The sequence below is a fragment of the Cynocephalus volans genome, chromosome 6 (assembly GCF_027409185.1).
Source record: "Cynocephalus volans isolate mCynVol1 chromosome 6, mCynVol1.pri, whole genome shotgun sequence".
Classification (NCBI taxonomy): domain Eukaryota; kingdom Metazoa; phylum Chordata; class Mammalia; order Dermoptera; family Cynocephalidae; genus Cynocephalus; species Cynocephalus volans.
The window spans coordinates 54,500,718-54,515,862 of record NC_084465.1 but is presented as its reverse complement, the minus strand read 5'-3'; the positions used below and the strand labels follow the sequence as shown (position 1 = coordinate 54,515,862).

The 15,145-nt window shown below is 33.8% G+C and overlaps 1 protein-coding gene across 2 annotated transcripts in view; it reads right to left on the bottom strand.

Annotated features, from left to right (window-relative positions):
* Positions 1-257: 257 nt before the first annotated feature.
* Positions 258-15,145, bottom strand: part of GNAI1 (G protein subunit alpha i1) — a 79,861-nt gene continuing 64,973 nt past the window's right edge. For both annotated transcript variants that reach the window (XM_063098766.1, XM_063098764.1), the window contains 4 exons: positions 14,120-14,248; positions 6,517-6,646; positions 5,309-5,462; positions 258-1,081 (listed from right to left, as the gene is read on the bottom strand). In XM_063098766.1, coding sequence (XP_062954836.1) covers positions 891-1,081; positions 5,309-5,462; positions 6,517-6,646; positions 14,120-14,248 — 604 coding nt within the window. In that variant the 3' untranslated portion in view covers positions 258-890. The remainder of the gene's footprint in view (positions 1,082-5,308; positions 5,463-6,516; positions 6,647-14,119; positions 14,249-15,145) is intronic.

Here is a 15,145-nt window from a genome sequence, read left to right as displayed (position 1 = left end):
TAAATAAAAATGTAGTTATCTAAAGTGTATAAAAATTAATCTGGCACCACCTTTAAGGCAATGCATGAATACCATCCAAATATTAAAATTCAAAGTGAAAACAAACGGAATAAAAATTAGCACTTATATTAAGTCCAAGATAGTATATCCTCAAAAATCTGAAATTTTAGTTTTTCAAACCAAATCTAATGAATGTAAAATCATTTTATTTCCTTAAAATAAAACAAAAATTAAAATGTTTAAATAATTGATCCAAAGGCAGTTATATTCATCCTTTTTAAGAACATTTCAGTAAAACACATTAAATTTAAGGAACAAACCATGTTATCAAAATAGTCTGTGCAATGTTTGTACAAATAACATTTTTATGAATACAAGTGCACATATAATCAAAATAAAGGCTGCCAGATTTCCCAATATTACTTACTATACTTAAAAATTTACAGGACATGAACATAAATAAAGCCATTTTAAACCGGCAAACACAGTAATAGTCTGTCACTCAGTACAAGGTACTTAATATTTGTTATTTCCAATGCCATCATGCTAGAGTCATAAGTTGCCATTCTTAAAATGTAAACGTAATGTTGAAAACTAAAGTTATAAATACATGTATACATACATTTGCATATTTACACTTATTCCAAAATCAACAATATACTAGAGCCAAGCTTTGTCGTTCAGTTTCACACTGCAGGACCATCTTTCACATTAAGGAAAGGTCTTTCTATTACTTTCAGTTAAAAAAACAAAACAGAACAACTTGGGTCAAGTCTCAGATGCATTTGCCATATATTACATTCTGTGTTGCTGCAAGACTCTAGCCTAGACAGATCCATATATAAGCACTCTTTTGGTTTGAAAATGCATTTCATCATTAACTACAAAACTTAGAAAAGACCACAATCTTTTAGATTATTTTTAATGATGACATCTGTTACAGCATCAAAAACAAACTGCACATTCTTGGTATCTGTGGCACATGTAAAGTGGGTGTATATTTCCTTTGTGTCCTTTCTTTTATTGAGGTCTTCAAACTGACACTGAATATATGCAGCTGCCTCTTCATATGTGTTTGATCCTGAGATGGGAAAGAAAACATAATGCAAAAAGTTTAAATAAGTATACTGCAAAGCAAAATGGACCTTAAAATACTGAAATCAGTTTCATACACATAAAATATGTGGATTCCATAACTGCATTTTCCTTTCTAGAATGGGAGAAACTATTCTTCTAAATGAAGAAAACACCCCATGTTTACCTCTTAATGGCTGTAAGTTATCCCTAAAAGAAAAAAGAAAACAAATCTTCCTTGCATGGCATTCCACCTTCACCATGACCTCTGTTCCTGCCTCTGTCTCCAAATGCCAGATCTCCTTTTTTCTCTTATCCCCTATCCTCTACACTGTTAACAATGGATTGCTCAATTGACTGATGGTGGCATGCTATTTCAGTTCTAGCCCACTGGTGAATCAATAAATGTTGGCAGAATGCTGATCAGTATTTTTTATTTCCTTTTCTATATACACATTAATATGTCTCACTCATTTTTCTTTATTCAAAAACTGAGTAAGGGTCTATAATGTGGTTTAGGGCTATGAGGGTATATTCAAAAACTGAGTAAGGGTCTATAATGTGGTTTAGGGCTATGAGGGTATATTCAAAAACTGAGTAAGGGTCTATAATGTGGTTTAGGGCTATGAGGGTATTAAAAAGTGAATGACACACTCCTGATTTCAGGTTACTAACTAAAGTCTTCCTCTGAGTACAAACACTCCAGAAATTGTTTGTCAGTATCTAAAGATAATCATAGGCGTACTCTGACTCAGCCAATCAGTTTCTAGGTGTACACTTGACAGAACTATATACATATTTCACCAGAAGATATATAAAGAATGTTAACAGCAGCTGTAACTTCTACTTTAAGAAACAACCTAAAAGTTCATTAACTGTATCTGGCTAATAAACTCCAGTATTTTTACACAATGAGCTGCCATATGGTAATGAAAAATCAGAATGAAAGTACTACTGCTACACACGGTAATACGTATGAATCTCATAAACACACTGTTGAACAAAAGAAGCCAGACACAAACAGAGAGCATACTGTTTGATCCAACTGACGTCTGAAAAATAATCCAAATGAATTGATGAGGACAAAAATCAAACTAATGATTACTCTGTGTGTGGTTGGGGGGGGGAGTTGGGGGGGAGTGGAAGGCTGGGTGTGTGGTGCAGGGTGGGTGGTTTGATTAGTTAAGACTGGAGGAGGCATGATGGGGCTTCTGGGGTCCTGGAAATGTTCTATTTCTTGACCTGAGTGGTAGATACCAGTATACTCACTTTTTAAAATTCAATGAGCTTCACACGTGCTGAGTATGTGTGTGTGTACATATGTAAGAATATAATAATATATATTAATGTAAATAATGCAATGATATATGTAGTACTGTAATAAAATGGTCATCTGAAAAAACTGCCAGGCTTTCAAGGTCCTCTAACTACCCAGCCACGAAGACCCAATATATAAACTGCCACCTGTGGTACTGTGATACTTCCTCTCTGCTGCACTCGCTGGCTAACTCCTTGGACCGCCTTTACATTTGTTCAAAATTGGTACTCCACATAACTTTTCCTAATTAACCAAATCCAGATGGGTTCTCCACCGCTTAAAAACTTTTTTCCCCTCCTATACATTGTAGAAACACTCCATTTCAGTTTTTGTTATACTCTTTTACACAGTCTCAAATTCTTTTATGTCACTACCAGACTACCATGTACTTTTAGAAATCAAATTTTACTTTGTTTTATAATAAGGTTGGTGCTCTGAAATTCTAAAACAATAAACACTGTCTTGTTGGCCCACAGAAACTAATGCAACTCCTAAATTATGTTTTAGAGAAAAAGCTTACACTGAGGGCATAGCTCAATTTGCTATATATATTCTGAGTAGCTAGCTTGATTACTGCACTCCAAGAGCAACAAGATATATGAATGAACTAATGAGCACATTCCTCAATCTGATTTTAGGTCTTAAGAAAAGAATGGCAAAGGGGAGGATGCGGGGAGAGGAAATGTGACAGATATTTTCTAACGTGATGGAATTGTCCCGAATAAAAGTAAGTATAAATGATAAGCTGGCTCCAGAATGGAAATTGGGAGGTCGATGATATAATCAAAAGAGAAAGAGAGATTTCAGGGGGGAAAAAAACCCAAGATGAGTATAGTCTGAGTTTCAGGTGCTAAAAACACATGTACATGTTCAACAAGCAGTTAGTAATACAAGCCTGAGGCTCCCGGAAGAAATTAGAGTTGATGAGAGAATTTAGCACAGTTAACATATGACTATAAAAGGATAGAGTGCTAAATGATTTCAGGACTGCAGATGGAATCTGGTGAAATGGCCACAGTCAGGAAAAAGAAGGAGGAGGAGGAGGAGACAGAAGCAGACAGAGGCAGGAAGGATAAACCAAATGAGTACTGGGAGTGTTACACAGGGTTCTTCTCTAGGAAGCAATAGCCACAGGACCCGAGAGTAGAGGTGGAAGCAAAAAGCAACTGTATCAATACTGAAGACATGCAGTGGAGATTTTAAATTATAATCTTAACACTGGGCATGTGAAAGAATTATGTAATACTCATTTTTTGCAAAGATTCTGAGATCAGGAATCCTTATTATCTTGACAACATAAGCAAAAATTCTTGAACACGCTATGTACCTGGCAAGAAAAGCGCAAACAAGTAGTTCCTGGTTGCTCTCAAATACCTGTAGGTATACACTATTTAAGGATGCATTTGGGGATTTTGCTAATGTAAAGTAGTAAAAAATGGCTACTTTATCAAAGAAAGTGATAAAATGAAAGACAGATTCAAGTAAGGGAAAAACTAAACCACCCTGATTCTGGATAACTTCAATCTCGGAATTAGAAAAATAAATGATTTTATTCCTAATAAGCATGAAAAATGTTTCTGAATAAGGTGATTTAGGATCCTATGACTTTCACTAAAAATCAAAAGTTTTTAAGTGAGCAACTGTGTGAAATTATTTTGAACTGAAGTATAACTTCACAGTACCCAAAAAGGGCTGTCATGATGAGTAGCATGATAATACTTATCAAATAACTCTCCTTTTTTGGTTCCAAAAAAAATTTAATTCAATGTAGCCTAATTGTTAATGGTGTGGGTACAAGCATGCAATAGACTTGGGTCTGGATCTGTACTCTGTGGTGGCTTCATTAAGCCCCACTGTTCTCACCTGTATGTGGGGATATCCTAGTGCTGAAATCATAGGACTGTCTTAACATGGCCTGTGAAAAGTTCATCATGTAACTGACTCAATACAAGACTGACTAAAATTTTGTTTATAATGAGACAAGTTCTTGAGATTTTTTTTTTAAACAGGAAGAACGGAGTGAGGGTAAGTAACCAAATCAACTAAATTCTTCAGAATATTTAGATTTAGACATCATATAAACCATGGTAGTCGAATTCTTTTTTCGAAGCCACAGAGTTCTCTTCTCTAAAATAAAACCTTCTTCACAGGTACAATATGTAAAACAGATGAAAGCTGAGTTACTCTGCTTTAAAGAAAGAGGAGTTTTTTTGGGGGGGGCAGAGGGAGTTTAGCAGCTCTGTCCCCTATACCTTACCCCACTTTCAGTGACAGCCCAGAAGGTGCTCCAAGGAACTAAAAGAAACTAAAACCAGTACTTTAGCCCAACTATTAATGTTCCTGATGGGGTACTGAGACATAGGTAAAGGAACTGCCTTGAATTATGGAATAGCCAGGACTTTGCCTTCAGTCTACTTTTCTCACTCCAGGGCATTTTCCACAGTAGTAAAAAGTACCATTAACAGTCTCATTACCAAAGTTTAGATTTCCTGGGAAACCTTCCTGGCTCTCTGCAGGGGTTAACTGCCTCACTGATTTCTTCTCCATTTTTCCCCTTAAGATAACGTGCATGTTCATTTTTTGTAGAATGTTTTACGGCTATTGTACGTTGTTTGTTTATCTGTAGATTTGTCTTTGAGATTAGACAATAAGGAGAGACATGTCTTATTTAATGTGCATCACACAATATCTGAAAATTATCTAACATCTTTTTCATAAAATGAATATGTTACTTTTAGTAATCTCATTCACATCTTAAGGAACTATTTGTGCCAGAACAAAGTTTGATAAATAATGTTCCTTAAAGGCATAAGAATTACTAAGCTAAGACAGTCAAATCAGCAACTAAAATCTTGTCTTAGGGGAAGTTGTACTTAGAAATATGTTTTGGTAAGTTATTTTCAGAAAGTAAAATACCTGCATATTCTGGATAGCATATAGTGAGAGGGCTCTTTTTGATTTTTTCTTCGAAGAGATCCTTCTTGTTTAGAAAAAGTATAATAGATGTATCTGTAAACCATTTGTTGTTACAAATGCTGTCAAACAACTTCATGCTTTCATGCATTCGATTCTGTAGTAGAAAAGAATAAAGCAAATTTGTCACTAACAGCAAGAATTTTGTGGAATATTTTAAAAAATAACAAGTGTTGTAATAAAACAGAGCTTATTAGTTAGTTGAACAATAGGTAATATACCACAAAAATACATCTCTGCCATGTCAGAACAAGCACACTTAAATGAGATAAATGTCTAATCATCCATCACTCATCCCTTTCAGCATTAGACCCATTACTTGCTGAGTGGCCCGTGTGTGTCAGGCACTGTGCCAGAGAACATCCTTCTGCAGGACATTAAAATCTAGGGATGCCAAGTGTGAACATTTGAAAAGAAATGTCACTGTTATAGAGTTCACCTAAGTTTCCATTAAAAGATAAATAAAGGTTTTAAAGATTAAATTAAAGTTGAAGCTCAGTTAGTCCAACACTCTAAATATTAGGGGAGGAGACTTCCAATTCCTGTTTCCTATCCTTCCAGTATCTGGGTTCAATAAGGGCACTGATATTTACAGTGTTGAAATGAGAAAAATGAACGTGAGGTATCTACTACATTGCACCTGCTGCACTAAAACTGTACATACCTGATTTTTAAAATATAAAACTGATATTTCTATCTTTTTGTTTCCCACCTTGTTCTAAAGTTATTTTTAAATGACTGAGTTTAAGAATATTTCCCCCAGATTACTGGCATATTAAAACACATCTAGAAATTACATGGCATTAACAAAATGTAACATGTATCAAAGTTTACTAAACTGGCCGAAGTAACAAGTGAAGAAAAATGAGCCTTGGACTACTATGAAACTAATTTTATTTTCTTTCAGGTTGCAGACATCAGATGTAGGAATACGTAGTTAAACACACAGGGCTGGGGTGAGATTGAATCCATTTCTGCTTCTTTAATACTTTGATACTTCTCTTTTATTATGCAAACAGAGAGGTTAGAAGAAAGAACTTAAACTTCCAAATAATTCATGCATTAGCAATAATTTCCCAAAAACTTTTCTGAGAAAAACATCTCCAGCTCTTCACAGTTCATGCTCAATCCTTAAAAGGGGTTCTACCTACCATCTCTTCATCTTCAGCTAGAACCAGATCATAGTCACTCAGTGCCACACAGAAGATAATTGCGGTCACTCCTTCGAAGCAATGAATCCACTTTTTCCGCTCAGATCTCTGACCTCCCACATCGAACATTCTGTAAAAGAAAAAATAATGAGGTGACAGTCACATTAATGTTCACAAGCACCAAGAAGTTCTGTAATGCCAACAAAAAAGCTCCAAATAGCTGGAAAAATGTGGGACAGGAAGAAAGGAGAAAAGGACTTTATGGGAGGAAAACAATGTCACAAATTGCTTTTCTCAAAGGGAAAAAATGTCTGCTTGGTTTTTCAAAGTTTTGATTGAAGAGAGGGTATCTCTAAAACAAAAGTAGGACCAAGAAACACCCTCAGAAAACAAGACATTCCTTAACATGAGAACACTTAGAACATTAAAGCAAATACAAATAGAAGCGCTTTGTGCTAGTAACACTGAGTAGTCCCAAGAAGAAACTGGAGAGTGCAGAGATCTGTGTAGACATTCAATGTGCCACAGTCACAGGACATGGCTCCCTTCCTACTACAAAATACTCATTTCTCTCAGTCAATAAGCAGGACTTTGAGGAAAAGAAGAAACCATTCCAGGCTAAAAAGAAAAAAAATAATGCAGAGCAAGTAAATCAAATTCAGATAGGGGCAAATAGGCTTGCCTAAATTCAAAAATAAAACCATGGTATAGAGAAAAAAATGAGGGCATTGAAATATAAAATAAATGGATGGCCCTACTGAATAGCTTTGTAATTTAGAGTGAAAAAACGTTATTTTTACACAATATACAATAGTGAACCATTGTAGGTTAGTGGATGGGGTAGTAACACACACAAAAAATATAAAGATAATGGTCTTTTCCTCTTTTTTCTTAAACCAAGAGTATATAAAGTTAAGCAAAAGCTGAAATTCGCTTAGACTACATCAGGCAACCTAGAAATTACCACTTATGTAATGGAAACACTATAGGAACCAGTACATTTTTAAAGGCTCCATTTATCTAGACAGTGCACTAATTAAAATAGTCCCTATTTAATTCCCAGGCAAAAAGAATTTTCCCTACAGAGCAGTATTGGCCTATAAACCAAATCTGAGTACATCAACTTGTATTGCTACTTTTATCATCATTCGAGTGGCCTTCTTTCTTTTGGTTTAGCTAGTAAACTGTTCATTAAATTTAAGAATGCTATATAACAAAATGAGTCCATCACATAATAAACCAAAATAATTAGGATACAAAAAGGACAGCTGGTAATAAAGATCAAACAAGAACAAAATAAAAGAAAATGATATTAATTGGGTAACCATTTGTTAAACTGCCTACAAACAAAATTTAAAAATAACTTCATGAAAAAGATAATTTCTCTGATCACATGTCACATATTCCCTGTCCATTCAATATAAAATAACAACCCAACTCACTCCATCCCACATTTTGTCTCTGTGATGGTTAGTTTCGTGCATCAACTTGGCCAGGCTATCACATCAGTTATTTAAGCAAGCACTTAGATCAGATGCTGCTGTAAAGTATTTTATAGATGTGGTTAACACCTATAATCAACTGGCTTTAAGTAATGAAGACCGTCTTCAATAATGTGGACAGGCCTCATTCAGATAGTCAAAAGACTTTAAGAACTAAAATGGAGGTTTCCCAGAAGAAGATGAATTCTTCCTCAAGACCTCAATAACTCTCATGTCCAAGCCTGCTGGCCTGCCCTACCAACTTCAGATTTGTGAGCCTCCACAATCACATAAACCAATTCCTTGAAACAAACACAACCTACTGGTTCTCCTTGTCTGTAGAATACCGACTGACATAAATTTTATACCAAGAGTCAGGTGCTACTCTAATACATACCTAAAACTGTGGAAGTGGCTTTGGAACTGGGTAAAGGGTAGAAGCTGGAAGAATACTAAAGCACTTGACAGAAAAAGATCTAGATCACCTTCACGAGATGCATGGTAGAATAACGGGCATTAAAGGCAATTCTGGTAAGAGCTCAGATGGAAGCAAACAGTAGAAAAGCTTCTCTTGTCTTAGAAAATACATATATTGTCATGAAAAGAATGTTAAAGGTGCTTTTAATGAGGACTCAGAAGGAAATGAAAAACATGTTATTAGGCAGTAGAGGTAAGGTAATCCTTGTTACAAAATGGCAAACAGATGGCTGAACTGTGTCCCAATGTGGGGTGGAAGGTAGAACTTGTAAGCAATGAACTTGGATATTTGGCTGAGGAGATTTGCAAGCAAAGCATGGAAAACTGCAGCCTAGTTTCTCCTTGCTGCTTATCACAAAATGAGAGTGAAAAGAGATACTGAGGAATTACCAATTAAGAAAAAGGAACCCCTCACACACAGGGAAGAAAGACAAGCGACAACAGAGGTAGAGACTGGAGTAACACAGCTACAAGCCAAGTAACACTATGAACTGCCAGCGACCACCAGAAGCTAGGAAGAGGCAAGGAAGGATGCTTCTTCTGAGCCTTCAGATGGAGCATGGCCTTGCTAACACACCCATCTCAGCTTCTAACCTCCAGAACTAAGAGAGGACACATTTCTACTGGTTTATGCACCCCGTTTGTGGAAATTTGTTACAGCACTCCTAGGAAATGAATATGTTCTTCTACCATAATTTTATATACATATATATTTTCTATATATTCTATTTTCTGTACAGCAATTATTATCCCTTAATATTAAATAGCTATTTCATCTCCTCCACCTTAACCCTATTCTACCCCAAGAATGTAAAGACACTTTGTTTCTTTTCGTTTACTTTATGTCTCAAACAGTGGACACACTGCTAGTACTTCATAAATACTTACTGGATAAATGAATACAGAATATTTTCAAACACTTTCAAAAAATAATGGACTAACTTTGCCATGTTCAAGATCTAGATCTACCAGTTATGTTGTGGGTATGTTAAATATAAAAGAGCTTTAATTGGATAATCAAATTATTTAAATACAGAAGAAATCTCTTCAATTTGTTTAAATTATGAACTATAAATGAAGGAGGGTTGTTCATATACTGTTAACAAACAAAGAACATATGGTGTAAGCCAGTGGTTCTCAAACTATGGTGTGCATCAGTATTACCAGATGGAAGCAAAAATTACTTAACTGATACTATAAATGATCAGACTGTGCTTAACAATTTACTAGCATTTAGAGAGAGCTACATGAAGATACTATCTCGCAGAAGAAACTAATTTTTATCACCACTTTCATATTTCATGAAAGGGTAGTTAAAAAAGAACAGAGCACTATTCATTGTTCCATGCACACATTAGAAACATCTTAATTACTTTATACTGTTCTTTAAATTCTATACTTCTATTTTTCAGAGAATAAAAAATAACAACAAAAACACCCCAAAACAAAAAAATATATTATGTTCTCTTTCATATGAAAAGATGAGACTTTTGACTAGCATCAAATAGGGAATGAATTTGAGTTTTCCAAGAGGCTTTTTTGGAGAGTGAGGTGGAAGGGAATGTCAGAGATCCTGAGATGTGCTGACTTATCCTTAGACTGTCCTCTAATATCACTGTGACCAAGATTGATTAGTACACAGCTAGCTGACCATATATGGATAACAAACTCATAAATGGGACACTGTACTCCAAAATCTATTACACATTTACATTACTATAGAAAAAGAATAGAAATTTGTTTTATGATAATTTTATATAGAAGGGATGCTTTGTATCTGGCAAAAAATATCATAGTAAAATACAACTCTGATTCTTTAATTGAAGCAAAATAATCCACATAGACACTGGCCATAATGCCTAGTGATAGAGATGACAATATAAATTCTTAAATTATAATGCCCTATTGCCTCATTTTGAATTTGTTAATAGCAATCATACACACACAAAAAAAAATGGAACTGAAATTTTACTCAGCAGTTAAAATCACATAAAGATTTACAACACAAAATGCACACAGAACTACAAAATGATGACCACACTCAAGAATTTTCAGCAGAATGATTCTAAATGCGTTTCTGCCCTCATTCATCTGGTTTTATTTAACATATAAAAAGCAAAGTTGGAACCGACTGTTAGAAATGATAGTAATTTAACAAATTTCAACTCTAAAATAAGATAGTTTATCTGAAGTTCCTGACAAACCTATGTTTATCTTTAAGTAAGCAAATGAAAACAGTAACTATATACATCCTGTGAGGTTCTACCTCACCCAATGAGCCTATAAATGGAGTATAAGATAAATGGACTTCCTGGAAGGATCATGGAGAGAGTCAACTTTACTGAATTCCAGTACTTGCTGAATTTTGAAATAATTTTGAAAAACCCAGGCTGGAAGCGAAAAGTATGGTCTGGAAGTAAATGTTTAAGAGTGCATATAACCAAAGTTAAAAGTGAATTTTATATAGTCAGAGTGCCTTAAGTACCAGTAATTGATTTAACATTTGCTATTGCTGTTTCTCACCATTTACAGAGTTCTCACCTTTACAACATTGTTTTCTTATGGGAAATAGCTCCACTCTATCTTTAAGCCTCTGACAAAGGACAAGACTGTAATAGTCTCTCTGTTAAGAGTCTTAACCAAGTTTGCCCAGCTACTTAATAGGGGGAGCCTAGGTTTAGAATCCTTTTGCTAGTCTCAACTCCATGCACTTCCTCCTCAGACTATATTGGGTAGAAATAAGCCATTACCTGAACATAATGATATCAGTTTGCTTTAGAACATGGTTTTTAAAATAAGGTATACCAAAAACAAAAAATCAGAATCTAAGGTCCACTAGCTTTAAAAAACAAACAAATTTTAAAGTCTCATTCTAAGAGTGAATTTCCTTATAATTATAATCACTTCCCTGTTTTAAGACAAAACTGAAAACAGTCCCTATATCAGACATATCACATTATTAAAAATCAGAGTACTGAGTATGGTTATCTAATATTCTAGAAGTAATAATAAGCAGACTAAAAGAAGGTAAATGATTTCAATGCCAGCAGCAAAAAATGTCCCCCGAGGGCTTAAAAAAGAATGAAACAGAAAAAAACTAAAAGCATATGCAAAACCATGAAAAATTATTGTATTTTAGTATTAAAGCATAACATTAATATTTCCAGATAACTAAATATGATCTATATATTCATTTAAGAAAGCAGGGCAACGTGAGTTTTTTTGGGGGGAGTGGCCATGGAACATTAAAATTAAATTTTAGTTATTTGGAAAATTCAATTACATGAACCACTGACAAATTAGTGAAAAATGGTAGTAACAAATATATTTAAAATACTTATGGAAACAATCAGAGTTAGCTGAATATATTTCACTGTGCTCACAACATGTAATAGTGAGTTTATCAGGTAAACTGATAATTATTTGTTTTTTTATCTCTGAGTAGGAACCTTTTATTTAAGATGCTTTTAGAAATTCTGCTTTATTATCATTACTGTTTCAAAACATTAGACTTAACTGAAGCATAGTCTAATCCTTAATTCATATGAAAGGCTTATTTACAATGATTATCTTGAATCATGACATTTTTAATCAAAGTAAAAGAGAAAAATTAATTTTAATAACAATATTGCGATACTCCATTTGCAAACCAAATGTATATACATTACTTCTTGACAAATTTAGACTGATTACAGTTTGTTGCTTTTGTTTATCTTCGTCTTTTTTTTTACTCTATTTCTTTGGTATAGTGGGGATGTAGTAGGGTAAAAGTTAAGGGAATATAGACACAGTCTTGTGAACTTTAATTTCTGCAAAGAAACCAAAAACCTCCACTGAACCTAATCTAAAAAAAATATATCACAAATCATTGATAACAAATCACTTATCTAATCCCTTTTAGTATTTAAAAAATTAAAACTTGGAGAAGTATAGAGTACAAAAATCATAAAAATTTTCATAAAGAATAAATATCTCATAAATGCCTTTTCTAATCGAATTTTCTCTAGGAACAACTGGAGTGTGTTCAATTTAAGTCAACATGTCTATAAAGCTCTGCAGGTGTGATCTGAAGGACACCCCTGACTGACCCCAGTTGCAATATGCCTTAAAATCAATTTTGATCTTGTTGGGTTAAAATACAAAAAAGACCTACCTGTTAAACTAAGAAAAACTAAAGCGAAAAGACCGCAAATCTACTACTTATTTAATTCTATCTAGCATTTTAAAATTTTTATTTCCAAGAACATTTATTAGTGAATATTCACATGGTGTAGGGAACGCATGGGTTTTAATATAGCGTGAATAATGTAATATAACGTATCATGTTGATATTATTAGGCACTGCCCCTTACAAGGGCCTCGCAAGCTGTTCAAGGGCTTTGTGTTCAGTGTTCCTCCTGCTGCACACTCAACTGGCACTTAGGAAATGTGACATTTTAAATGAATTTGAATTATGAGAAACTAGGAGTTTTTAAAAAAAGAACTTCTGCAAGCTCCTTTATTTAGCTTCAACATGCTGAAAAAAATAAAATTAAAGGGAGAAAAAAGGAATATCTGTAAATATTATTTTAATCAGTATTTTTTAAGATCAAGTAACACTACAGTGGTCTGGGATTTCTATAAAAACACAGTTTTGTTTCAGTAGTAAATCCTGTGATGGTAAATTACCTTACTCATGTATATACTTTTACATGGGATATACAACCTCTTTTTTTAAAAAGGTGAACAGAAATGATGAATAGCAATGCACAATATTCAATCAGGTGAATAACAGAATTAATAAGTGGAGCATTTAGAAGAAGCAAGTCATGGCACCTTAAAATCAGGTAGCAGATGATCTGGAAAGGAAAAACAGATTAAAGCAACTGCACCCAGGAAAGCTGGAAAGATAATACAAGAATCTGTAAACTGAAATATCTCATTATGTTTAAGTCCAACAGTTTTTTTCATACCTTCAAAATTGTTATTTATTGGAAAAAGAGAAATGCAGTTCTCTAAATGTGAATAATGTTTTACTGAACTTCTCTGAGCCTGGTTATTATTAAATGAGAGAAATGGAGAAAACGAACTCCAGGATCCCTTCTATTTCTAAAGGCAACACGTCAGTGCTTCTCTGCTCAGATCTCAGGAAGTTAATATTCAGTACACTTTAAATTAAATAAACGCTTCTCATCATGATACAGTGCAAACATCAGTTCAGTATGAATAAAAATAGTTGTGAAAAAATTTTAAAAAGGTATCCTTTTTAACATTTCCATAAATAAGCATATAACCCATCAAAAACCTTTATCTCTTTTTTTATCTAAAAATGGATGGCAACACATTTCTAAAATACACGATATTATAGTAGTATTTTCTGAAATAAAAGCCAAAAACTATCTTGTTTAAATCACTACAAAACTATAGGCAAAAAACTATAAGCAAAATTTGGCTGGCTATTTTTCTTAAATCAAAAATAGTCTTTCTAAGAATGCGTTTTTGCCCACTGTCACCCCAAAATTCGTTTGTCCAATCATCTGAGAAAAGTGTTTTCCAACTGTAATTTCCAAATGTTAAAATGTCAGCTTTTATTATTGTACCTTTTATTACGAAAGCAATGTCTTTTATATCTAAATTTATAAATTACATGTTTCAAAGCTACTCACTTAAAATGAAGATCTTTGAAAGTAAAATGGGTTTCAACAATTCCAGTTGTTTTCACTCTAGTTCTGAGAACATCTTGTTGAGTTGGGATATAATTTGGTTGTGCTATTCTGTCCAAGTCATTCAAATAGCTGAAAAAATAAACAACAAAACAAAACATGCTAATAGTAAATATAGCCAATAAAAATAATCTAAAACAAATAAAAACATATTTCTCAATGCATGCAATATTAGGAAGTCACCAGAAATCTTAAAATTTCTGTGCAATAATATTAAACAACCAATTCAAATTCTATCTTACATAATTCCCACTGAAATAAAAATGTTTATACTTCTCCAGGCCACAAGCCTCTTTTGGTATTTTTAAAATGTGTACTTTGTTTTTTGAGGGCAGTAATCAGTAATTCAAAGGAAAGAAAATAATAACTTTTTAAAATTATTTTTAAAAACTAATGCACACCATGAGTTTCTTTCTTAAAATTATTTATTACACTCTTTTGATGTAGTACTGTGTTTATGTTCCAGACATCATTCTTTTGTTGAAGATTTTTAAAGTTTTAATTTTGGAACAAGTAGTGAGGAGACCTCTGGCCAAAGCCCAAATGAGATGTTTCTTTTCAACCAGTATTTACCCACACAGGAAAATACAGCCCATGCTCATTTATTCTGCATTTTACTGCTCTCACTCAATTTTAGCCACTCATCTAATAGTGTGCCAATAATGCCGAACATGTTGTGATATAACAGTGTAGTGGTATCATGCCATGCAATGTAAGAGAGTAAAATATTTTGTCAAGTCATATGGTAAATTCAGTAATTCACAGAAAGTACAGGTATGAAGAGATTAACACTGACCTAGGTGATTAAAGAAGAATTCATGGATAATGACAATTGTAATTCTTGGAAACATAGACATGTGAATAATGGAACTGAAAAAAGGGAATGTCATTCCCATCAGAAGAAGCTGTAAATCAGTCTGGAGACAGGAACAGTCATGTCTTGTTCCTTGGAGAGTAAGCCCACTGGCA